Source organism: Schistocerca americana, chromosome 10, assembly GCF_021461395.2.
Source record: "Schistocerca americana isolate TAMUIC-IGC-003095 chromosome 10, iqSchAmer2.1, whole genome shotgun sequence".
Classification (NCBI taxonomy): domain Eukaryota; kingdom Metazoa; phylum Arthropoda; class Insecta; order Orthoptera; family Acrididae; genus Schistocerca; species Schistocerca americana.
The window spans coordinates 99,978,510-100,003,171 of record NC_060128.1 but is presented as its reverse complement, the minus strand read 5'-3'; the positions used below and the strand labels follow the sequence as shown (position 1 = coordinate 100,003,171).

The following is a 24,662-nucleotide window of genomic DNA, read 5'->3' as shown; positions in this document are numbered from 1 at the left end:
ATCGAACCCATCGTTCTACCATTCCTAGACCGGCAAGGAAACTTGCTGTTCCAACAGAACAATGCACGTCCGCATGTATCCCGTGCCACCCAACGTGCTCTAGAAGGTGTAAGTCAACTACCCTGGCCAGCAAGATCTCCGGATCTGTCCCCCATTGAGCATGTTTGGGACTGGATGAAGCGTCGCCTCACGTGGTCTGCACGTCCAGCACGAACGCTGGTCCAACTGAGGCGCCAGGTGGAAATGGCATGGCAAACCGTTCCATAGGACTACATCCAACATCTCTACGATCGTCTCCATGGGAGAATAGCAGCCTGCATTGCTGCGAAAGGTGGATATACACTGTACTAGTGCCGACATTGTGCATGCTCTGCTGCCTGTGTCTATGTGCCTGTGGTTCTGTCAGTGTGATCATGTGATGTATCTGACCCCAGGAATGTGTCAATAAAGTTTCCCCTTCCTGGGACAATGAATTCACGGTGTTCTTATTTCAATTTCCGGGAGTATATATATATATATATACTTATGAAATTTGTTATTAACAATCCGAACGAATTCAAAAGTAATAGTAGTGTACATGGCTGCAACACTAGGAGAAATGACGATCTTCACTACTCAAGGTTAAATCTAACTTTGGCTCAGAAGGGGGTAAATTGGCTGGCTCTGAGCACTATGGAACTCAACTGCAGTGGTCATCAGTCCCCTAGAACTTAGAACTACTTAAACCTAACTAACCTAAGGACATCACACACATCCATGCCCGAGGCAGGATTACAACCTGCGACCGTAGCGGTCACGCGGTTCCAGACTGAAGCGCCTAGAACCGCAAGGCCACCCCGGCCGGTAGGGGGTAAATTATGCTGCCACAGAAGTCTTTTGTCACTTGCTTAATAGCATCAAAAGTCTTAATGGTGACTGCTGCTACTCATTACATGAATTTTTGGATATAGTAAGCGGGTAATTTCCCCAATACCCACAAGAAAAAATTAAAAATATTGAGTGTCGTGTAATATTTTGTGTAATCTAATACCTTGTACAGACACCTTTTAATAACCTGACACGTTCCACATCATTACGAAGTGTCGTATTCATGATCTATGGACCAAGTACTAATCTAATCTAATCTTCTGACGAACGTCAAGTGTAGCAGCCATCTTGAAGACATGCTGTGACGGTGCCACTCACGGGATCAGTATACAAATGGCTTTTCAAAATTATGTGGGGCATTACTTATTGAACGATCCTCTTAGAATATCGCGAACACCAACAAAACGGCGGAAGGTTTGTCATTTAGGCATTGTGCATGGTATTTCTCTCCTGTGAAAACAGATATTGAAAAGCTGGCTGTGTCTGAAATCAGTTTTCTGGCATGTGTGGGAAGTGGGCTCACTTCAACAAGTACTAATCTAATCTAATCTAATCTTCTGACGAACGTCAAGTGTAGCAGCCATCTTGAAGACATGCTGTGACGGCGCCACTCACGGGAACGGGTTGAACTAAGTCTGAAAACAAGTGGGAAGGATGTATCTACACACTGTAAAACTTTCACACAAGCAGAATGAAAACTGTATTTTTACAAAAGTAGTGTGCATTTCTTTTAGAGTGACCCTTGTATATTAATGGCTTTTTAAAATAATGTGGCCGCGCGGGATTAGCCGAGCGGTCTCAGGCGCTGCAATCAAGGACTGTTCAGCTGAGCCCGGCGGGGGTTCGAATCCTCCCTCGGGCATGTGTGTGTGTTTGCCCTTAGGATAATTTACGTTATGTAGTGTGTACGCTTAGGGACTGATGACCTTAGCAGTTAAGTCCCATAAGATTTCACACACATATGAACATTTTTTGAATTTTTTAAAATAATATGTGGCGTTAACAATTGAACGATCCTCTCAGAATACCACGAACAACAATAAAACGGCGGAAGGTTTGTCATTTAGGCAATATATGTGTGGTATTTCTCTCCTCTGAAAACGGATATTGAAAAGCTGGCTGAGTCTGAAATCAGATTTCTGGCATGTGTGGGAAGTGGGCTCACCTCAAAGGCGGTCTTGAAGTGTTCCTGGCCGTTGTGGGGCACGTAGGCGCCGCCCTTCTTTGGAACCACCTTGGCCGGCACGAGGTCACCTGCGTGGTGAGCCCTTCCGACGTACACGGGCGCGCCGTCCTTGTCGGGCCCCGCCATCACCGCACCATGGGGGACGTGTCCGCCCCTGCACACCTGCCAGTAGTAAGCTGCGGGACAAAGACAACACGACGTTACGTTGGATCCTTCTGCCTCAAACTTCCTGGCAGACCGTATCACCGCACACTCCGCCGCAGAGTGAAAATCTCATTCTGGAAATATCCCCCAGGCTGTGGCTAAGCCACGTCTCCGCAATATCCTGCCCTGCAGGAATGCTACTTCTACAAGGTTTGCAAGAGAGCCCCTATGAAGTTTGGAAGGTAGGAGACGAGACAGTGGTGGAATTAAAGCTGTGAGGACGGGTCATGAGTCGTGCTTGGGTAGCTCAGTTGGTAAAGCACTTGCCCTCGAAAGGCCAAGGTCCCCACCTCGACTCTTGGTCTGGGACACAATTGTAATCTGCCGGGAAGTTTCTTATCAGCGCACTTCCCACTGCAGAGTGAAAATCTCAATCTGGAAACATCCCCCAGGCGGTGACTAATCCATGGCTCCGAAATATCCTTTCTTCCAGGACTGCTAGTCTTGCAAGGTTCGCAGGAGAGCTTCTGTAAAGTTTGGAAGGTAGGAGACGAGATACTGGCAGAAGTAAAGCTGTGAGGAGGAGTCGTGAGTCGTGCTTTGGTAGTTGGTAGAGCCCTTGTTGGAAAAAGTCAAAGGTCCAGATATCGATTCTCGGTACGGCACACAATTTTAATCTGCCAGGAAGTTTCTTATCCACGTACACTCCGCTGAAGAGTGAAAATTTCATTCTGGATACCTCTCACCATTGAGATTGTCCATATCGAAACAAGTATCAATGACAGTGATGCGGTCGTGACAGCAATGATTACTAAAGGTCAAAGGACAAATAAATTAGATAAAACAGTCGGTTATGTCACTTCTCAATGAGGAACTCGAAACTTTCAGCACAGGTCAGGAGCATATGGAGGAACTGTGGCGCCAGTTTAAAAGCATACTTGACTACTCACTGAATAGACATATACACAGTAGTACAGTTTACAATGGAAGTGAATCTCCATGGTATATAGTCACTGTAAAGAAACTTCTACAGAAGCAGAGATTACTGAAAGATAGGTGTAAAACAACACGCAAATCTATAGACAGAGAGATGGTGAATGAAATACTTTTAACTGTCAAGAAAGCAATGCGTGATTCCAGCAATGACTACTGTAGCAGAATATATCAGGTGATCTTTCACAGAACCCAAAGAAATTGTGGACCAGAGAGTGTCTGGTCCCTAGCGACTGAGATCAAAATGGTTCAAATGGCTCTGAGCACTATGGGACTTAACATCTGAGGTCATCGGTCCCCTAGAACTACTTAAATCTAACTAACCTACGGACATCACACACATCAATGCCCGAGGTAGGATTCGAACCAGCGACCGTAGCGGTCGCGCTGTTCCAGACAGAAGCGCCTAGAACCGCTCGGCCACACCTGCCGGCAGCGAATGAGACAGAAACTGTAACTGAGCGTAGCAAAGCTAATGCTGAAATACTTAATAGCGTTTTCAAACGTTCCTTTACAAAGGAAAACCCAGAACTGCTCCAATTTAATCCCCGTGCCACTGATAATGTGATTGAAATAAGTATTGGTGTCAGTGGTGTTTAGAAACAGCTAAAATTGTTAAAACTGAACAAAGCTCCAGTGCCTGATAGGATCCCTGTCAGATTCTATGCCGAATTTGCGACTGATTTAGCCCCACTTCTCACTATAATTTATCGTAGATCCCTCGAACAAAAAACTGTGCCCAGTTCTTGGAAAAAAGTCGCAAATCACTCCCGTCTACAGCAAAGGTACTAGAAGTGATCCACAAAACTACCATCCAACATCTTTGACATTGATTTGTTTTTGAATCTTACGACACAGTCTGAGCCCAAACATAATGAGGTATCTTGAACAGAATGAGTTCCTTACTGCCAACCTGCATGGTTTTCAATAATGTCGATCATGTGAAAATCCAACTTGCACTTTTCCCCACAAGACGTACTGAAAGCCTTGAATCAAGGCAACCGGGTAGAAACACTGTTTCCTGATTTCCTAAAAGCATTTGCCTCTATACAGTACCTATGCTTATTGTCAAAAGTACCATCATATCGGATATAAATCGAAATTCGTGACTGGATTGAGGTCTTTTTGGTAGGGAGGACAGAGTATGTTATTTTGGAAGCACAGTCATGGTGAGATGTAGAAGCAGCTTCGAGTCTATCCCAGAGAAGTGCGTTTGCACCCTTGCTGTCCATATTATATATTAATGACATTGCAGACAATATTAATAGTAAAATCAGGCTTTTTGCAAATGATGCAGTTGTCTATAATGAGAGAAGCTGAATAATGAGAGAAGCTGAATAAAAATTCAATTAGATCTTCATGAGATTGGTGCAGAGATCGGCATCTTCCTCTAAATGTTCAGAAATGTAAAATTGTGCACTTCACAAAAAGAAAAAAAAACCTGGTGTCCTAAGTCGATGGTAGAATCGCCCAACTCATACAAATACCTGGGTGTAACACTCTATAGGGATATTAAATGGGATAATCACATAAGCTAAGTCGTGGACAGACCAGGTGGTTTATTGTTACACTAGTGGGGAAGGACAATCAGTGTACAAGAGGGATTGATTACGAATTATTCGTTCGACCTACCCTAGAATATTACTCAAGTGTGTGAGATACGACTAATGGTGGACATGGAACGTATACAGAGAAGGGCAGCCCGAATGGTCACAGGTTTGTTTAATCCATGGGATAGGGTCATAGAGATACTGAAGAAACTGAACTGGTAGATTCGTGAAGAGAGACGTAAACCATCCCGAAAAAGTCTACTAGCAAAGTTTCAAGAACCGGACGTAAATGATTACTCTGGGATATACTACAAATGGTTCAAATGTCTCTGAGAACTATGCGGCTTAACTTCTGAGGTCATCAGTCGCCTAGAACTTAGAGCTACTTAAACCTAACTAACCTAAAGACATCACACACATCCATGCCCGAGGCAGGATTCGAACCTGCGACCGTAGCGGTCGCTCGGCTCCAGACTGCAGCGCCTAGAACTGCACAGCCACTCTGGGATATCCCTTATGTATCTCTCACACAGAGATTGCGCGGAAAAGATTAGAATAATTACTGCATGCACAGAGCCATTACGACAACCATTCATCGCACACGCCATATGTGAATGGAATAGGAAGAAACCATAATAACTGGTATAGTGGGACTTATCCTCTGCCTTCCAGAGTTGTTGTTGTTGTTGTTGTGGTCTTCAGTCCAGAGACTGGTTTGATGCATTTAATACAGAAAACAATGTCCTTCTGAGTAGTCCCCGCCCGGAGATCCGAATGGGGGACTATTTTACCTCCGGAATATTTTACCCAAGAGGACGCCATCATCATTTAACCATACAGTAAAGCTGCATGCCCTGGGTAAAAATTATGGCTTTAGTTTCCCCTCGCTTTCAGCCATTTACAGTACCAGCACAGAGAGGCCGTTTTGGTTAGTGTTGCAAGGCCAGATCAGTCAGTCATCCAGACTCTAGCCCCTGAAAGTACTGAAAGGGTGCTGCCCCTCTTCGGGAACCACAAGTTTGTCTGGCCTCTCAACAGATACCCCTCCATTGTGGTTGCATCTATGGTACGGCTATCTGTATCGCTGCGGCACGCAAACCTCCCCACCAACAGCAAGGTCCATGGTTCATGGAGGGTATATTTACAGATGTAGATGTAGACGTACAGATGTATATTCGTCCATTTGTGAGCATCCGCAGCGCAGTAATCTGCAGTCATACTGTAAGTAGGCTGTTTAGGTTCTTATACTGGTAACGCCGCCGCCACGTAGCGCTCTCTGTATGAAAATCACTGGCTGTGCTGTGTACAGTCTGTGGCTAGTTAGCATTTTTGTCTGCCATTGTAGTGTTGGGCAGCTGGATGTGAACAGCGCATAGCGTTGCGCAGTTGGAGGTGAGCCGCCAGCAGTGGTGGATGTGGGGGAGAGAGATGGCGGAGTTTTGAAATTTGTAACACTGGATGTCATGAACTACTATATATATTATGACTGTTAAGGTAAATACATTGTTTGTTCTCTATTAACATCTTTCAATTGATAACTACGCCTATCAGTAGTTAGTGCCTTCTGTAGTTTGAATCTTTTATTTAGCTGGCAGTAGTGGCGCTCGCTGTATTGCAGTAGCTTGAGTAACGAAGATTTTTGTGAGGTAAGTGATTTGTGAAAGGTACTGGTTAATGTTAGTCAGGGCCATTCCTTTGTAGGGATTTCTGAAAGTCAGATTGCGTTGCGCTAAAAAATATTGTGTGTCAGTTTAAGCACAGTCATGTATAATTGTTGAAAGGGGACGTTTCATATGGCGACCCTGTCAGGATTCGAACCTGGAATCTTCTGATTTTTTCTTGTAGTTTGTGTAATTACTGTAGCTATTGTTTGTTGCTAGTGCGTAATTGTAGAGAGAATCTCCTTTGTAGTTGCAGTCTTTCATTGTTGTACAGTAAAACAGTTGTGGCATGCATGTAGATTTGCACCAAGTATTTCGCAGCTGCACTTGCAATTAACTACATATTATTTTCAGTGCTATGTTAATGTGTTCTCTTATTTTTGCTCTTCAAATTGTGCTTTTCTGTGTTATCGAGTGAAATATTGTGACAATAATGGCGTGAGAAAAACGTAACACTAAGCTTTAAAGTAAACTGAGAAATAATAGTGACGACGAGCGTAGCTTATCAGCACCACTGTGTAGTGAAGTAACAGACATTCAAAGTAGTAATTTGGTAACTGTGCATAGGGAAATGGAGCGGGCGGCAAATAATGGTGCAGACAGTGAAACAGGTAGTGAACAAGGAAGCATTATCGATCGATCAGACGGCAACAGCTCGCCTCAGGAATCCGAAATGACAGAACACAATATTGCAAATACTGTAGACTTAGGTTTTGGGTCCTCACCATTTTCTCAAATGAGTCAAGACACATTTTCTGCTTGTCAAAATGTGAATGTTGCCGGTGAAAATGCACTGCCAAAAAGCATAGAGAAATAGATTCCAGACACTAATACATTATTATTGCAATTAATGCAACAAACAGAACAAAATCAGAGACAAATGGGACAAAGGCTTCAAAAGTTAGACACAATGGAACAACACCAGAAACAAACACAGCAACAGCTAGACACAATGGAACAAAATCTTCAAAAGTTAGACACAATGGAACAAAATCTTCAAAAGTTAGACACAATGGAACAAAATCAGAGACAAACACAGCAAAAGCTTGAAAAGTTAGACACAATGGAACAACACCAGAGACAAACACAGCAACAGTTAGACATAATGGAACAAAATCTTCGGAAGTTAGACACCACACTTGAACAAACACGTGAAGATTTAACTACTGAGTTACATCACATTGAATCGAAATGTCAAAAAGTCTGTAATGACGTAAAATCACAAATTTGTGAGCATTTTCAACCTATTTTTTCGCGGCATGAAAATGCATTACAGAATCTCGAAGCAGCCATAAAAGAACTGCAAACCATTGTTCATGAAAATCATGAGACCTTGTGGACTAAAATTGACTCAGTTGCATCTACCGATTCGGTTACGCAACTTGCAAAAACTCAGGAAAACTTAAAGGACACAGTAGATTCGATTTCAACACAAATGGACACTCTGAAACTCGGTTCAGAAAAACACACTGAGGAAACGTGTTCACTATCGGAGAAAGTAGCCGAACTTTCGGATCAGGTCACTAACTTATCTACAAAGGTAGATGATGATCTGAAAGACACAAGACCCGTAGCCTTCACTGACACAGAAGAGTATGATCAAATTAGAAAATTCAAACAAAATCAAAATCAAATCAATACACAGTACAAAAGAGAAATCCGGGAAGTACAAGATCAGTTGATGCAGGTAATACAAGAATTACATATTTCAGACAACACTCGCGCTCCAGTACGGGAAGAGGGACATAGAAATACGGAACAACCACAAAATAATAACACAGGACACTTCGGAAATTATGAAAGAAATTGGCAAGGCGCATTGGATTTTCAGATGGAACCGCCGAAACGAAGTAACAATGAGCAATGTGCGACTCGCCGACACGATGATTTCGACTATAAGCTGTTCATTACTACACATAAATTCAAAACATTTAAGAATTCTGACAACGACATTCATCCACAAGCATGGCTTCATCAATTTTCTCATTGTTTTCCTCCCAACTGGTCATTGGAGCACAGGTTAGAATTTATGTGTGGCTACTTGGAGAATGATCCAGCTGTAAGAACGCGATCGGTCATTCACGATTGTCACAGTGAAGGAGAATTTTATCACACCTTCCTCTCAGCGTATTGGTCTCAAGCTACACAAGACCGAGTAAAACAGAGCATCATAATGATGAAACGCTTCGAACAATCTGAATTTTTCAGTCTTATGAAATATTTTGAAGACATGTTGCATAAGAATCAGTATCTTTCAAACCCATACAGCCCCTCAGAACTCATCCGCATTTGCTTAATCAAACTGCCTGAACATTTACGACATATTATTTTAGCAGGACGTTGCAAAGACGACATTGAAGCTCTTCAGGGACTGTTACAAGAACTGGAAATTGACACTGACAACCGCGGAACGCGAAAACAGGAGTACAACAATTACGGGTCACATCTGTCACAATTCCGCGATGACAGAAATAATAAATGGACACGACAAGGCTATTCTTACAACGTAAATCGTGACCAAAACAGACACCACCCGTATGACAACCGTTGGCAGAGTAGTAATAATTACAGGGAAAGATCACCTCTCCGCGGTAATGATTATCACAGAGACAATCAGAGAAACAGGCAATATGGGAACCAAAATAATTATTATCAAGGCAGACAGAATAACTTTAGACGCAACGGTCCAGCGCGCAGTTACGACTCGGGGAGAAATTCTCCACCACATGACCGACAAGAAAGAAACTATGGAATCTACCGACATGACGACAGACGATATGATCGTAACGACAGACCTGAACTGCATCAGAACTGGCGGGATTTAAACAGGGCAGGGCCCTCTCGTCACGGTGAATTTGTAGAACTTAGGTCTCCAAATCCCAATAACGACGCGCGCCAACAAAGAGACAATAGGCAATGACTCACGCCGCTGGCAGCCACAAAACGTACGTATGAAACTGACGACGCAGCTGCCGTAGCTAGTAATTACGTAAAAATGGAAGACATTAGGGACATCTTACTCCAGGAACACGACATAAAACATAACAACATTGCATATCCTGTGATTCACATTACTGTAAATGACGTAAAATTTACGGCAGTACTTGACTCTGGCAGTCCCATTTCAGTAATTAGTGAAACAGCTTTTAGCAAGTGCAACAAATCGAACGATTGCCCCACACTTCCGTTACGTAAGATTAAATTACAAGGTGCAATCTTTGGAAAAAGTGCAGATGTGCGCCAACAAACCAACTTAGAATTCTCTTGTCAAAGCCACAGCTTCTCTATGAACTTTCTTATTGTTCCATTATTGTCGACGTAAATTATACTGGGAGTAGACTTTTTGAATGAATATAAAGCAATCTTAAGCTTTCACGATGCTGAAATAGGTTTAGAGAAAGAAGGTAGGTCAAAAGCTTTGAAATTTGAAGACTGGCTCTCAAACCATGACGAGGAAATTAATCGGCTTTACCTTCTGTTAGACAACAGTTCGGAATTTTCTACGGAACTAGACCCTAACAATCACTCTGCAAGTACTGACAGGGATGATATCGACGGCATATTTGAAACTAATGAGTTAATTCAGAATAAAATTCAAACAATTGAGAATTGTAATGACACTGATAGGCAGGACCTTTTTGAGATTTTACAAGCACATTCCACAGTTTTTACTCACAAAACAGGAACAATCAAGGGATATCAATACCAATTTCGTGTTCGTGAGCATACTAAATTTTGTGTTAGACCATACGTAATTCCAGCACATTATAGGGACCGTGTTAGAACAGAAATACAATCTATGCTTGACGAGGGCATTATTGAGCCTGCAGTAAGCTCATACAACAATCCGTTACATGTTGTTGAGAAGAAAAATGGATCGATCAGGCTTGTCTTAGATTCGAGACAAATCAATACTATCATTATTCCTGAAACAGACAGGCCGCAGACGATGGAAGAACTTCTTCAAAATTTTAATGGTGTAAAAGTGTTGTCTTCCATTGATCTCAGATCCAGCTTTTATCAGATCGAACTTCATCCAGAATGTAGAAAATACACAGCTTTTCTTTGTTTCGGCGTTTGTTATCAGTTGCGGAAACTTCCTTTTGGTTTGAACATTTCTTCGGCAGCATTCATTCGCGGGCTAAATTCCATATTACCTGAGTTCTTAAAACGTCACATCACCTTATATGTGGACGATATTCTGATAGCAGAAGCCTCATGGGAACAACACAATCGCATCCTCAACAGCGTGTTACATATTTTTGCAGAATCTGGAACTACAGTTAACTTGGAAAAGTCTGAATTCGGTAGGACAAAGGTGAAGTTTTTGGGACATATTATTTCTTCTGAAGGCATTCAGCCGGATCCTGAAATGTTAGAAGCAATCAGAGCCATTCCAGTTCCATCCACAAAAAGACAAATCCGCAGTTTTCTAGGTCTCGTAAATTTTTACCGTCGTTTTCTGAATATGCAAATTCTTGTTACACCAAAACTTTGTTCTCTCACTGGAAAAAATACTATTTGGAACTGGGACGAACAAGCACAGTTGGAATTCAATTCTTTGAAAGATGACCAATTTTTAGCGCGCGTTCTATTTAGCTACGAAGCGTCATTCACCAACAGCGGTAACGTAAACCGGCACAACATGCACGACTGGGCAACGGAAAATCCACGATGGCTGCGACAAGTGGATCATCAGCCTCCTTCGCGGGTTAATCTACATCTACATTTGTACTCCGCAAGCCACCCAACGGTGTGTGGTGGAGGGCACTTTACGTACCACTGTCATTACCTCCCTTTCCTTTTCCATTTTCTGAGCAAAACAGGTCACGTTATAAAAATGATCCCTGTTCCTTCATAGTTTCGACTCCCAACATCTACAAAAAGATCTGACTGCAGCTTTCGATGAACAAATAAAAATCACTATCAAATGATGAAGAAGTATTATATTTGAAGCCAACAGCAATATGCTGATTAATATGAATCCCATGGTTCCTGGAGTATATAGCTTACCCAAATTACATTAAGATGGTGTTCCAGCATGACCAATAGTGACGTACTTTTCTGCTCAATGTTACTAATAAACGAAACACGTACACAGAATGCTCGTCTAGTATTAACCGATCAGACTCAACTTCCATTTTTCCCCCTTGTTAAATTAAGTTATCGTTACAAATAACAGATTTCAACTGTAAATTCGTTTAAATTTGGCGTGATTTGTTATATTTCTGCATAAAAACTATGTTTACCCCTCTTATTTTTTTAGTTAGTGTAATTATTGTAAATTTTTCCTATGTAAACACTTTCTAATTTTTGTATCTTCCGTGGATCCGAGTTTGCGACGCTCGGTTGTCAGCTGAAATAAGATGCCGTAAGAAGCTGAAAGCAGGTTCGTGACCAAATAAATATCATTTTGCAGAACATCAAGAAGTGTTTTCCGTTTTAACACTGTATATTTATTGCTATTCTTGTGATTAAGAAACTCTCAGTATATGCCATAGCATAAAAACTATAATGCAGCACCACGTCTCAATGACTTTGATTCTCTTCTTGTACGGTTTTACCAAAACCCGTGAATGAGTCACTCTGATTCAATGCTTTGCTCAAAACGTAGATTTTCCTCGTAGATCTAGGACCGTGTTTGATATCAGCAGACTTTTCTTGGCCAGGAATACACTCTTTATCTGTGTTAATCTGCTTTTTACGCCCTCCTTACTTCATCTGTGATATGTTATTTTGTAGGAAAATTTTTTCACTTCATTGGCTTTGTGGTCGTCATTTTAGATGTCAAGTTTAATGCTAATATCATTTCTCCTACTCCTTTTTACTTTATCCGATGACATATGCAGTTGGATAGAAAGTTTTGTAATTAACAGAGAGCAGTATGTCGTCCTGAATGGGGTGACTCCAACAGAAACAAGCGTAACATCAGATGTGCCCCAGGGCAGCGTAATAGGTCCACTGCTTTTTACGATTTACATACACGATCTGGTTGATGGTATTGACAGCGGCATGAGACTGTTTGCCGATGATGCTGTAGTCTACAGGAAAGTAGTATCACACGCAAGTTGTGAACAAATCAATGAGGATTTGCAGAAAACAAATGCGTGGTGTAATGACTGGCAGTTCTCTCTCAATATTAGTAAGTGTGACCTACTGCGTACAACAAAGCGAAAACCCTCAATAGTATACGAGTATAAAATACATGCCCAGTCTTTGGAAGCGATAACATCCGTCAAGTATCTGGGTGTGACTCTTCGAAATGATCTCAAATGGAACGATCAGATTACACAAGTAACGGGTAAGGCGAACTGTAGATTTCGGTTTATTGGTAGAATCCTAAAGCGATGCAGTCCTTCAACAAAGGAAATTGCTTACGATATTTTAGTCCGTTCAGTCTTTGAGTATTGTTCGTCTGTGTGGGACCCGTACCAGTTAGGTCTGATTAAGGAGACTGAGAAAGTCCAAAAAAGAGCAGACAGATTCGTGACTGTTACATTTAGCCATCGCGAGAGCGTTCCAAATGTCACAGAAAGTTTGAAGTGGGACGTACTTGCAGACAGACGACACTCTAAACGGAAGGGCTGCTCACTAAATTCCAAAATCCTTCCTTTGCCGAGGATGTAGAGCATATATTATTACCACCAGCTTTCAAATCGCGCAATGATCATCATTCTAAGATAAGGGAAATTAGATCTCGTACTGAGGCATTCAGACAGTCGTTTATCCATCGTGTGATCAGCGAGTGGAGAAGGGGGGGGGGGAATATGACTTTGGCGCGAATAATGCCCTCAGTTATGAAACTTCCTGGCAGATTAAAACTGTGTGCCAGACCGAGACTTGAACTCGGGACCTTTGCTTTTCGCGGGCAAGTGCTCTACCATCTGAGCAACCCAAGCACGACTCACGTCCGGTCCTCACAGCTTTGCTTCTGCCAGTACCTCGTCTCCTACCTTCCAAACTTCACAGAAGCTCTCCTGCGAACCTTGCAGAACTAGCACTCCTGAAAGAAAGGATACTGCGGAGACATGGCTTGGCCACAGCCTCTGGGACGTTTCCAGAATGAGATTTTCACTCTGCAGCGGAGTGTGCGCTGATTTGAAACTTCCTGGCAGATTAAAACTGTGTGCCCGACCGAGACTCGGACCTTTGCCTTTCGCGGGCAAGTGCTCTACCATCTGAGCTACCGAAGCACGACTCACGCCCGGTCCTCACAGCTTCGCAGGAAAGCTTCTGTGAAGTTTGGAAGGTAGGAGACGAGATGCAGAAGTAAAGGTGTGAGGACCGGGCGTGAGTCGTGCTTCAGTAGCTCAGATGGTAGAGCACTTGCCCGCGAAAGGCAAAGGTCCCGAGTTAGAGTCTCGGTCGGGCACTCAGTTTTAATCTGCCAGGAAGTTTCATATCAGCGCACACTCCGCTGCAGAGTGAAAATCTCATTCTGGAGTGCCCTGTGTCACACACCGCTTGGTGGCTAACGGAGTATATATGGAGATGTAGATCTTTCTTTGCTTGAATCTCTGTACATATTCTGTGCTCATTAAACTGTTCATTTCATCTAACACGTTCAGCGATTCTTTTGCTTCTATGCCACATGTACGATGAATACAGCGAGGTTATTTAATTTGTAGCATGTGATACGTATGTTTTGTAAAGCGTGTGGCAGTACGTATTTTTCTTAATTATCGTGGCGGCTGGTGGAACTATCTCTGTTTTTACATGGTACCTTTCACGCAGATAATTCAGGATCAAGCGTCGAGATAAGGATAACGCGCTGGAACCAGATAAAAAAGTAGCTCATATGGAGTACCGGCAGAGCTTAAAGGTCAAAGCACTTCCTGTGGAAAGATACCGTCGAAAATGTGCTCACATGTAGGCAGGACTGATTGTGCCAGGGTAAAGTGATTTACAAGAAAGGTAGTCAAACGTATTCTAAAGAACAGCATTCCCAAAAACTGGTGACCAAAATCAAAGCAACAAAAGGAAATTTTCCAAGGTTGCGTTTATTTTTCCACGGAAGAATATAAACAGGTTCTAGTGAAGCAGAATCTATGTAATGAATACAGAACGCAAACAACTGCAACATTCATAATGCTGGACAAAAATGTTCTTTGTTTTTTTTTCAACTTAATGGGTTTGTACACTCATTCTCACAACTGATGATCGTGCTCAGTATGGGTGCGACCGGCTCAGGCAGCAATACAGGCCTGATAACTAAAGGGCATGCTGTGGTTCAAATGGCTATGAGCACTGTGGGACTTAACATCTGTGGTCATTAGTCCCCTAGAACTTAGAACTACTCAAATCTAACTAACCTAAGGACGTCACACACATCCATGCCCGAGGCAGGATTCGAACCTGCGACCGTAGCGGTCACGCGGTTCCAGACTGAAGCGCCTAGAACCGCACGGCCACCACGGCCGGCCAAAGGCATGCTGTGAGCGATGTCATCAGCCTCATGATGAGGCAATAACGCCCATTCTTCATGCAGAGTTGCTCGCAAGTCTTGGAGAGCGCTTGGTGAATGCTGACGTGATGTAAGCCATCTCCGCGTGGGATTAGCCGAGCGGTCTCAGGCGCTGCATTCATGGACTGTGCGGCTAGTCCCGGCGGAGGTTCGAGTCCTCCCTCGGGCATGCGTATGTGTGTGTTTGTCCTTAGGATAATTTAGTTTAAGTAGTGTGTAAGGTTAGGGACTGATGACCTTAGCAGTTAAGTCCCATAAGATTTCACACACATTTGAACATTTTAAGCCATCTCCCTAGTGCATCCCAGGCATGATCTATGGGATTCAAATCAGGAGAGCGAGCAGGCTACACCTTCCGCACAATATTTTCAGATTCCAAGAAGACATCAGTATGAAGTCTGGGCTCAAATCATCTGGCAACAATCGCAAATGAGGTCCCAACATCTCGTCACGATACCTGACAGAAGTTAAACCTCGCCATTTCACCCTTAGAATTTCATGAGGGCTGGTTCGTGTGGTGAACATAATCCCTGCCCACACCATTATAATTTTAGAACATGTTTTTTGCTCGCGTATCATGTCGTTTCTGGAAACCCAGAATCTACCCTGTAGGAATCAACATGGATTCCGGAAACAGCGATCGTGTGAGACCCAACTCGCTTTATTTGTTCATGAGTCCCAGAAAATATTACATACAGGCTTCCAGGTAGATGTCATTTTCCTTGACTTCCGGAAGGCGTTCGATACAGTTCCGCACTGTCGCCTGATAAACAAAGTAAGAGCCTACGGAATATCAGACCAGCTATGTGGCTTGATTGAACAGTTTTTAGCAAACAGAACACAGCATGTTGTTCTCAATGGAGAGACGTCTACAGAATTTAAAGTAACCTCTGGCGTGCCACAGGGGAATGTTATGGGACAATTGCACAGTTACACAATATATATAAATGACCTAGTAGATTGTGTCGGAAGTTCCATGCGGCTTTTCGCGGATGATGCTGTAGTATACAAAGAAGTAGCAGCATTAGAAAACTGCAGTGAAATGCAGGAAGATCTGCAGCGGATACGCACTTGGTGCAGGGAGTGGCAACTGACCCTTAACATAGACAAATGTAATGTATTGCGAATATATAGAAAGAAGGATCATTTATTGTATGATTATATGATAGCAGAACAAACACTGGTAGCAGATACTTCTGTAAAATATCTGGGAGTATGCGTACGGAACGATTTGAAGTGGAATGATTATATAAAATTAATTGTTGGTAAGGCGAGTGCCAGGTTGAGATTCATTTTGAGAGTCCTTAGAAAATGTAGTCCACAAAGGAGGTGGCTTACAAAACACTCGTTCGGCCTATACTTGAGTATTGCTCATCAGTGTGGGATTCGTACCAGGTCGGGTTGACAGAGGAGATAGAGAAGATCCAAAGAAGAGCGGCGCGTTTGGTCACAGGGTTATTTGGTAAGCCTGATAGCGTTATGGAGATGTTTAGCAAACTCAAGTGGCAGACTCTGCAAGAGAGGCGCTCTGCATCGCGGTGTAGCTTGCTGTCCAGGTTTCGAGAAGGTGCGTTTCTGGATGAGGTATCGAATATATTGCATCTCCCTACTTATACCTCCAGAGAGGATCACGAATGTAAAATTAGGGACATTCGAGCGCGTACGGAGGCTTTCCGACAGTCGTTCTTCCCGCGAACCATACGCGACTGTAACAGGAAAGGGAGGTAATGACAGTGGCATGTAAAGTGCCCTCCGCCACACACCGTTGGGAGGCTTTCGGAGTATAAATGTAGATGTAGATGTAGATCCTCCTCGATATCGGTCTCTTTCCACAATGTTTGGGTCCCAAAATCGTGTTCCACGTCCCCTCCAGATGCGAATCCGCCGAGAATCACTCTCCAGACCAAATCGGGACGCATCTGTGGAAAGTACATTGACCCACTGTTCGACCGTCCAGGTGACATGTTGATGAATCCACCGTACACGTTCCCTTCTGAGAAGATGCGTCAGAGGAGCAAATACGAGTACATCATGTCTCCGACAGTAAAGGTCACTCTGCCGAAGCCTTCTGCTCACCGTTTGCCTCGGTACAGCCCGTCCAGTGGATGCTGCGGGCTCATATACCAGTTGCCGTGCAGCACTAAGGCAGTACCGCTGTGCCCTTACAGCCAAATAACGCTCCTCTCTCTCTGATGTCACACATGGTCGGCCTGCCCTGGTCTTTGGGACACAGTTTCGGTCCCTATAAGCTATCCCCACATCTGAAGTACTATTCATATTAAACAATCAGACCAAATCAGTTGCCAGACCTGGGGTGGCTGAGCGGTTCTAGGCGCTACAGTCTGCCTCAGGCATGGATGTGTGTGACGTCCTTAGTTAGGTTTAAGTAATTCTAAGTTCTAGTGGACTAATGACCTCAGAATCTAAGTCCCGTAGTGCTCAGAGCCATTTGAACCATTTGAACCGAATCAGTTCGCTACTGTCCTGCTTCCATTCTTCTTATAGCCCTCCACTGCAGAGAGTCTGGTAGGCGTCTTGTCTGTGCCATACTGCACCGTCTGTGACTGTGTACACAGCGATTGTGGATGTGGGGCTACCTGGCCAGCACTAGCTTGTTTCATAGGTGCCCTGGTGTCATTGTTGACATGGTTATCCGTTGACCGGAATGCCATATTTCGTGCTGAACACTACCGTACGGGCAACTGGTTGACAGTTAGTATGATTATATCGTGGATTAGACACATGACAGGGAAATAGTGGTTTGTTGTTTTAATTTTGGACACCGGCATATTTAGGTTCGTATACAATACTTGTTGTGATCAGGCAATCGAGAGCAATAAACGAGGAAATGGGAATACCAAGGACCTATTTGGGAGACAAAAAGGACAACAGGGCTCACGTGGACTGCCTAGCCTTTGCAGATGACATTGTAATAGTAAGTGCGACGGAAGAAGACGCAAAGACACAACTCGACAACTTAAGTAAGGTAGCCAGAAAGGTGAGACTGAGGATCGCCTACAACAAGAAAAAGATATTAAATACCGCTGCAGACTGGGAAACACCGGATGCCACTGTGCAAATGGTGGACAAATTTAAATAGCTGGGAGAATTTATAACAGGAAGGAACAGGAGCAAGAAGGGAATAACAGAGAGGATAGAAGTCAACCTTCTGCATGATGAGAGAGATATACAATACAAAGAATATATCCATAGAGACAAAGATAAGCCACTAGAAGTCAACGGTGAGGAATGCCGTATTATATGCTACTGAGACGATGACAGTAGGAAGGAATGGGGCAGAACAACTAGAGAAAGAAGAGAGAGAAATACTGAGAAAAATAATAGGTCCCAAAAGAGGTGGAGAGAGGTGGATGCGAACACGTAGGGAAGAATTGTACCGGAACATGAGAGAAATATCCGAGGAAATCAGAAGAAGGGCAAGGTTTCTTGGACACTTAGTAAGGATGAATATGGACAGAATGACGAAAACAGTGTGGGAAACGACAGGGAGGGCAAAGGGAAAGACAAAAACCAAGTGGGTTGTTGAACTTCTTGGAATTGGGGATCAAGATCGAAGGAAAGGAAAATTGGAAGAACAAATATACACCGACCAATATGTCGGAGATCAGTGACAGAGAAGAATACAGGAAAAGATTAGAGTGTCACCAGTGGAGCCGATACGAGAAACGGAAACTGAAGATCTCGAAAGAAGAGCGGGAGAGAAGAAGAGAAAGAATGAAGAGCCTCTGGGAGAAGAAGAGGAAAATGCAGCCCACGAAGGGGCTACCCATGGTCCTACAGAGGCCGTAAGGCAAGGAGAAGAAGAAGAAGAAGAAGAAGAAGAAGAAGAATACTCGTTGTCATGTAGGTGAACTGTGACGAGGCATCATTAACATGTTTTCTAACCTTTCTATGTTGCATGGAATTGCATCTTCTTCTTCTAGGGTATGAATTCCCCATATGAAAAATCTACCGGTTTATCTATTCTGGCGTACACATCCTTGGAAGTGCGTTGGGCTTAGATTTGTTGCTTTTGCGGCAGGTTGAATAACTCGTTATACAGGGCAGGGCGAATAGGCACAGAGAAGAGTTCCAGGATCCAACGAAGGCACAGCAGTGGAAAGGAAACGCAGTACTAATCTCACCGCCATTGATCTCTTGCCCTGATCAGCAAATTGCTGATGGCGGATCGAAGCTGGACTGTTGGAGTTGCTGCAGTCTCATCCGAAAAATTGTGCTGCAGTTCTTGAAAACTAAGAGGGTTGTTGTGATACACAGACTTGAGGGCTCTGCGAACAAAGTAACCGCACATTGATAGGTCACGTGACCTGGGTTCCAAGATAGAGACACGACCAAACTGACCACTGCTGTCAGGCGTGAAGAGTGTGTAAATGTGCTCCACAGAAGCGGTGGAGATCACGTGGCCAGGGTATACGTGCTATGCACGTCACAGGGTATGTGTTGTGTACATAGTTCCACATAGTCAGCCCGTACACAACTTTCCCACTAGAGCGCGCCCCGCTAAGCACAACAGCGCAGGCGCAGCACTCGTCTGTCTCCGCACTACGAGATGGCGCTGCCTTAGAGACGGACCAAATTCTGCTTCCGCCGATCCGCGTATTAATATGTAACACAGCAAATGAGATTGCTGCTTACTTAGAACCTTTTCTCCTCATGGATAACACTCGCGCAGTGATACATGAATGTGCGAGGCATTATAACAAGTGTACAGACCTCCGATTAGTCAGTCTGCATCAGTCTGTATTAGTCTGTAGTCAAGTTTCAGTCTGCGCCTAATAGCCATGAAGAGAAATATATAGACACTTTGTCAATTATCAGAGATATGTGAGAACAAGGTTAACGTACCAACACCAAAGGAACTTCAGATTGTCAGTCGCAAATAGCATCCAGAATCAACTTACGTAAGGTTTATGATTGTTACTATTTTAATAAATGTGTGTGAAAATTAATCAAGTTCTGTTTAAAGTTGGTCACCTTCAATCTGCTACTCTAGGCGTGCAAGTGGCATTTCTATCGTCTGACCTAACGTCAGAAGATAAACACGCCATGATAAGACCACGAGACATATTGCTGTCTCTCGCCTACTTCGTCAGAGCGACAAGTCAAATAATCTGATGGTGTATGTACCGAAGGTCTTACAGTACGCACACCACAGTATGGTTACATGCATACATTCATGTCAAATCATGACCGCTCGTCTGGGCCACTTTTATTTTCCCCACAATGTAAAACGTTAATGCAGTCCTCTAAGGAAATTTGCATCACTTGTGTAAGAGATAGCTCGCGGAGGGGACTATACATTTATTTTCATCACTATTTTTCTCTTTTGTCGCAGCAATTTTTTCCAATTCTGATCATTTTCTTTGGATATCTTCTCGTAAACAGTGCGCAACTTCTGGATAGTATTCCTTATTGACCGTACGACTTCTTTCATGTGGTCGTCGTAACCGATGCGCTACGGCGTCCAGTGGGGGGGGGGGGGGGGGTCGTAATCTTCTCGATCCCCTTTTGAAACGTTTATACCACTCGTAAAAACTTGTCTTGCTCACAGAAGATCCGCCCCAAAAGCCACTGTCGACATTCCCAATGGGCTGCTGCACTTTATTCCATTTTTCAAGCAAAATATAATGCAAATTCTGCTGCCGAGAATCCTTCCAGGTTGTATGGCCGTGGTCTATGGAACACTTCTATCCCTGACGTTTCGTCCAAAGCTACGTTGAACATCTTCGGAGGTAACCCTTGGTTGTGCTGAGTCTTGCCGACTGGAACACAACCAGGAGCACCTCCGAAGATGTTCAACGTAGCTTTGGACGAAATGTCAGGGATGGAAGAGTTCCATGGACCACGGCCATACAACCCGGAATAATTTTCGGCAGCTGAAACATCCGGTCGTGAAACCATTGTATGATAATGCGAATTCCTTGATCCATTTTCCTCGAAAGTAAAACTTCGCCGAACATTCGAAAACACGTGTAACCTTTCCGACTGTCAACAATAAACAAAGTATTCAAAACAGCTGTTAATGCAGATGTACATCAAGCACATATGTAGCAAAAAGATAAAAAATTTTGAAAATCGGATGTATAAAGCCCGCAAAATTAAAGAAATTCCCGTTACGTTTTGGTCTCTCTGTCCGACCAGGCCTTGGAAGGTGCAACGGGACCGACCGGCCGCCGTGTCATCCTGAGCCCACAGGCGTCACCGGATGCGGATATGGAGTGGCATGTGGTCAGCACACTGCTCCCACGGCCGTATGTCAGTTTACGAGAGTGGAGCCGCTACTTCTCAGTCAAGCAGCTCCTCAGTTTGCCTCTCAAGGGCTGAGTGCACCCCGCTTGCCAATAGCGCTCGGCAGACAAGATGGTCACCCATCCAAGTGCTAGCCCAACCCAACAGCGCTTAACTTCGGTGATCTGACGGGAACCGGTGTTACCACTGTGTCAAGGACGTTGGCGTTACGTTTTGATCACACCTCTATATTATTGTAAGTCACACAATCACCGAGAGATGACGTCATGAAGATTGAGACCCAATGAAAACTAGCTTGTCATAAAGCGGAGCACCTAATGTTCGATTCTTTGAAATTATCAGGAGAGGGGTTAGTGGTGGGAAAAGAAATCGTTAACAGTACCGCTTCAGAAATTATAATTCATAAATTGTGAAGTCCTAACCGCGGTCTCCCCTACTGACAGAGCATGCTCTGGGGCTTATCTGCACCAATAAGTTCTCAGTCCGATACCACTCTGGAGCATATTTTCTTTCACTGCACATTGATGAGATTCGGAATCAGAATCACAGTAAATACGAGTGATTCATGAAGATGTGCAAATATTTTAAACTGTTACTCTACAAGTAACACTAAAGAAAAAAGTTCATTTAAAAATAGGTCCGCAAATGTTTAGTTACGGAGTTATGGCTAATAAAATATTTTGCCTGATATTTAGTAACTTCGCTAAGATGAAGCCATTGCAAGACTGTACGAGGTTAAAGTAAAGCACGAGTTCCATTTATTTTGTTGTTATTGGTCTGGTGAGTCTAATAAAACATGTCCCAGACGTGTATCTGCAGTAGTTTTCCAGAAAATCCAGCGAAGCACAGAAGTAATTAAGTAAAATTTTTATTTTATTAACTACTTGGCCCAATTTGTTTTTTTTTTTTAAATTCCAGACAATTGCACAAAGTTCTCAACCAAAGTTTTAGAGAATTTAATTTTTGAAAAACGATTGTAATAACGTTACCTGAAACTGTATGCATGTGTCAGGTAATCTGCTTTTATTAATACTATGTGGTTTCACTTAAATACACGGCTTTTATTATGTTCTTTCACTGAAAAATACAGAAAACTAACTCGTTTCAAGGTTACAAAGCGACTGAAACAACTTACTAACGGTTGCCGACAATGGCATAACCCTTTCTACACTATTAATGGAAAGTAAACAAATTTACTTGTATAATAATCTCTGCTTCTCTATTAGATTCACCAGACCAGTAACAAGAAAGCAAATGGAAATCATGCTTTGCTTTGAAATCGTACAGTTTTGCGATGGCTTCATACTAGCAAAGCTGCTACATTTCAGTCAAAATCTTTTACTAGCCATAACTCCGTAGCTAAGCATTTGCAGACCTATGATTATGAACTTTTTTCTTTAGTTTTACTAGTAGAATAACATATTAAAATATTTGCATATCCTCGTGAATCACTCTGCACAAGCGTAGGCTTCTGCGGCTATTGTCACATTCAAAAGTATTTTTATCGGTTTGTGATCACATTGTCCATATGTAAAATTACCGAACACAAGAGCACCATCACTTCTAACAGGGACCAAAACATCGGTAATTTTATATACTGACAATGTGGTCCCTGTTGTGAGTGACCTTCTTCAGGGTGTTTTTGTTTACTGAAAGCAAAAACACCCTGAAGAAGGTCATTTACAACAGGGACCGAAACGTCGTTAGTTTTATGTATTGACAATGCGGACACAAACCCAGAAAAATTTTATTGAATAAGAATCGAAATACGAGAGCTATCCACAAAGTACATTACGTTTTGGAATTAAAAATAAATAAAGTATTGGAAATTTTTTTAATTATATACAGATGAAAGCCACACTTAAATACTACTTTTCTACATAGTTGCCATTTCAATTAAGGCACTTATCGTAGCGATGGACGAGCTTGGAAATTCCTTCGTCGTAAGATCCGGCCGCCTGCGCCTTCAACCACGTGGTTACCTCTTCTTGAAGCTGTGCGTCGTCATCAAAACGCTCCATAGCCAACCACTTCTTCATTGCTGGGAATAAGTGGAAGTCGCTCGGTGCCAGGTCGGGACTGTACGGCGGATGAGGAAACAACTCCCACTTAAAAGATTCGAGAACTTCACGAGTCGCATTTGCCGTGTGGGCCCGGGCGTTTTCGTGAACCAGCAAGATCTTTGGGCCCAACTTTCCCCTGCGCTTGTTTTGTATTGCTCTTCTGAGGTTGTGCAGAGTTTGGCAATACCTTTGAGAGTTTATTGTAGTGCCTCTTTCCAGAAAATCCACAAAAATCACACCTTTTCTGTCCCAAAAGTCATTCGCAATCACCTTCCTTGCCGACATTGTCTGCATGCATTTCTTTGGTTTTTGGGGGGAATTTGTGTGCCCCCACTGCATTGACTGCAATTTTGTCTCGCAGTTCACATGCTTAACCCATGTTTCGTCACCAGTAACGATGCGATCGAGTAATGAGTCGCCATCTTTCTCGTAAGCGTCCAAAAACGTTAACGCTGCAGCCATTCGCTGATTTCTGTGAATCTCTGTCAGTATTTTTGGTATCCATCTTGCACAAAACTTGCGGTAACCGAGCTTTTCGGTAGTGATTTCGTGCAACAAACGTCGTGAAATTTGTGGAAAACTCGTAGAGTGTTCTGTTATTGTGAAATTACGGTTTCCACGGACTGCGGCATCGACTTTTTCGACAAGTTCGGCAGTCACTATGCTGGGTCTTCCACTTCGGTCTTCGTCGTGAACGTTAATTCGGCCATTTTTAAATTTTATGACCCACTGACGCACTCCACCTTCAGTGATTATGTTGTCCCCATACACTTCACAAAGCTGCCGATAGATTTCTATCGGTGTACAGTTTTTTGCAGTCAGAAACCTTATTACAGCACGCACTAAACACTTTGCGGCATTTTCAATTAACGCTGACATTTCAAACCGTCAGAGTAACTCAACGGAGTATAGCACGAACCTCTCACTAGCACGGCAGGATGCCGACTGAGCGGCGGAATGCCATGACACCAAGATGGCCGCGCTAGCCCCGCCCCTAACGGACACAAACGAAAACGTAATGTTCTTTGTGGACAACCCTCGTAGTTCGAGAATCACGAACATGTCGACATGAAATGCCGTGTGTGTACCGGAAACAGATGCAGCGCAGTTAGAGGTTACAGAAAACATGAAGCGCATTTCGTGTGGGCGGTACTTACGCGGCATTCTGTAGTGCTGCTATGCAGAACAGATCTGGTCGAACGCCGGCTGTCGTATGTGCCGGGTTTGCTCGCGTGTGGCGGGGAGGGGCGTGAGACAGAGATTAGAGTTGAGCTATCAGCAGCTGTTACTGTTTGCGCACAGTCACTGCAGGCCGAACCACTGCCTCCGTCGCTGGGAGACACGCGCATCTGTGACGTCACGTTCCCAGAAATACGGGGACGCTTAATGCGTTTTCTGGAGTAACTGCTTATGGAATCTCTTTGGAAAAGGGAGTGGTGAGAAGGGGGGGGAAGGGGGGGGAGG

At 43.5% G+C, this 24,662-nt stretch overlaps 1 protein-coding gene across 1 annotated transcript in view; it reads right to left on the bottom strand.

The window, feature by feature from the left end:
* The window catches only part of LOC124552711 (natterin-4-like), a 62,922-nt gene extending 38,477 nt beyond the window's left edge, over window positions 1–24,445 (bottom strand). Inside the window, exons 1-2 of the mRNA XM_047127052.1 lie at window positions 24,356–24,445; window positions 2,033–2,229 (exon numbers count right to left, since the gene is read on the bottom strand). Of these exons, the coding sequence (XP_046983008.1) occupies window positions 2,033–2,229; window positions 24,356–24,362 (204 nt within the window). The 5' untranslated portion in view covers window positions 24,363–24,445. The remainder of the gene's footprint in view (window positions 1–2,032; window positions 2,230–24,355) is intronic.
* Between the last annotated feature and the right edge of the window lie 217 nt (window positions 24,446–24,662).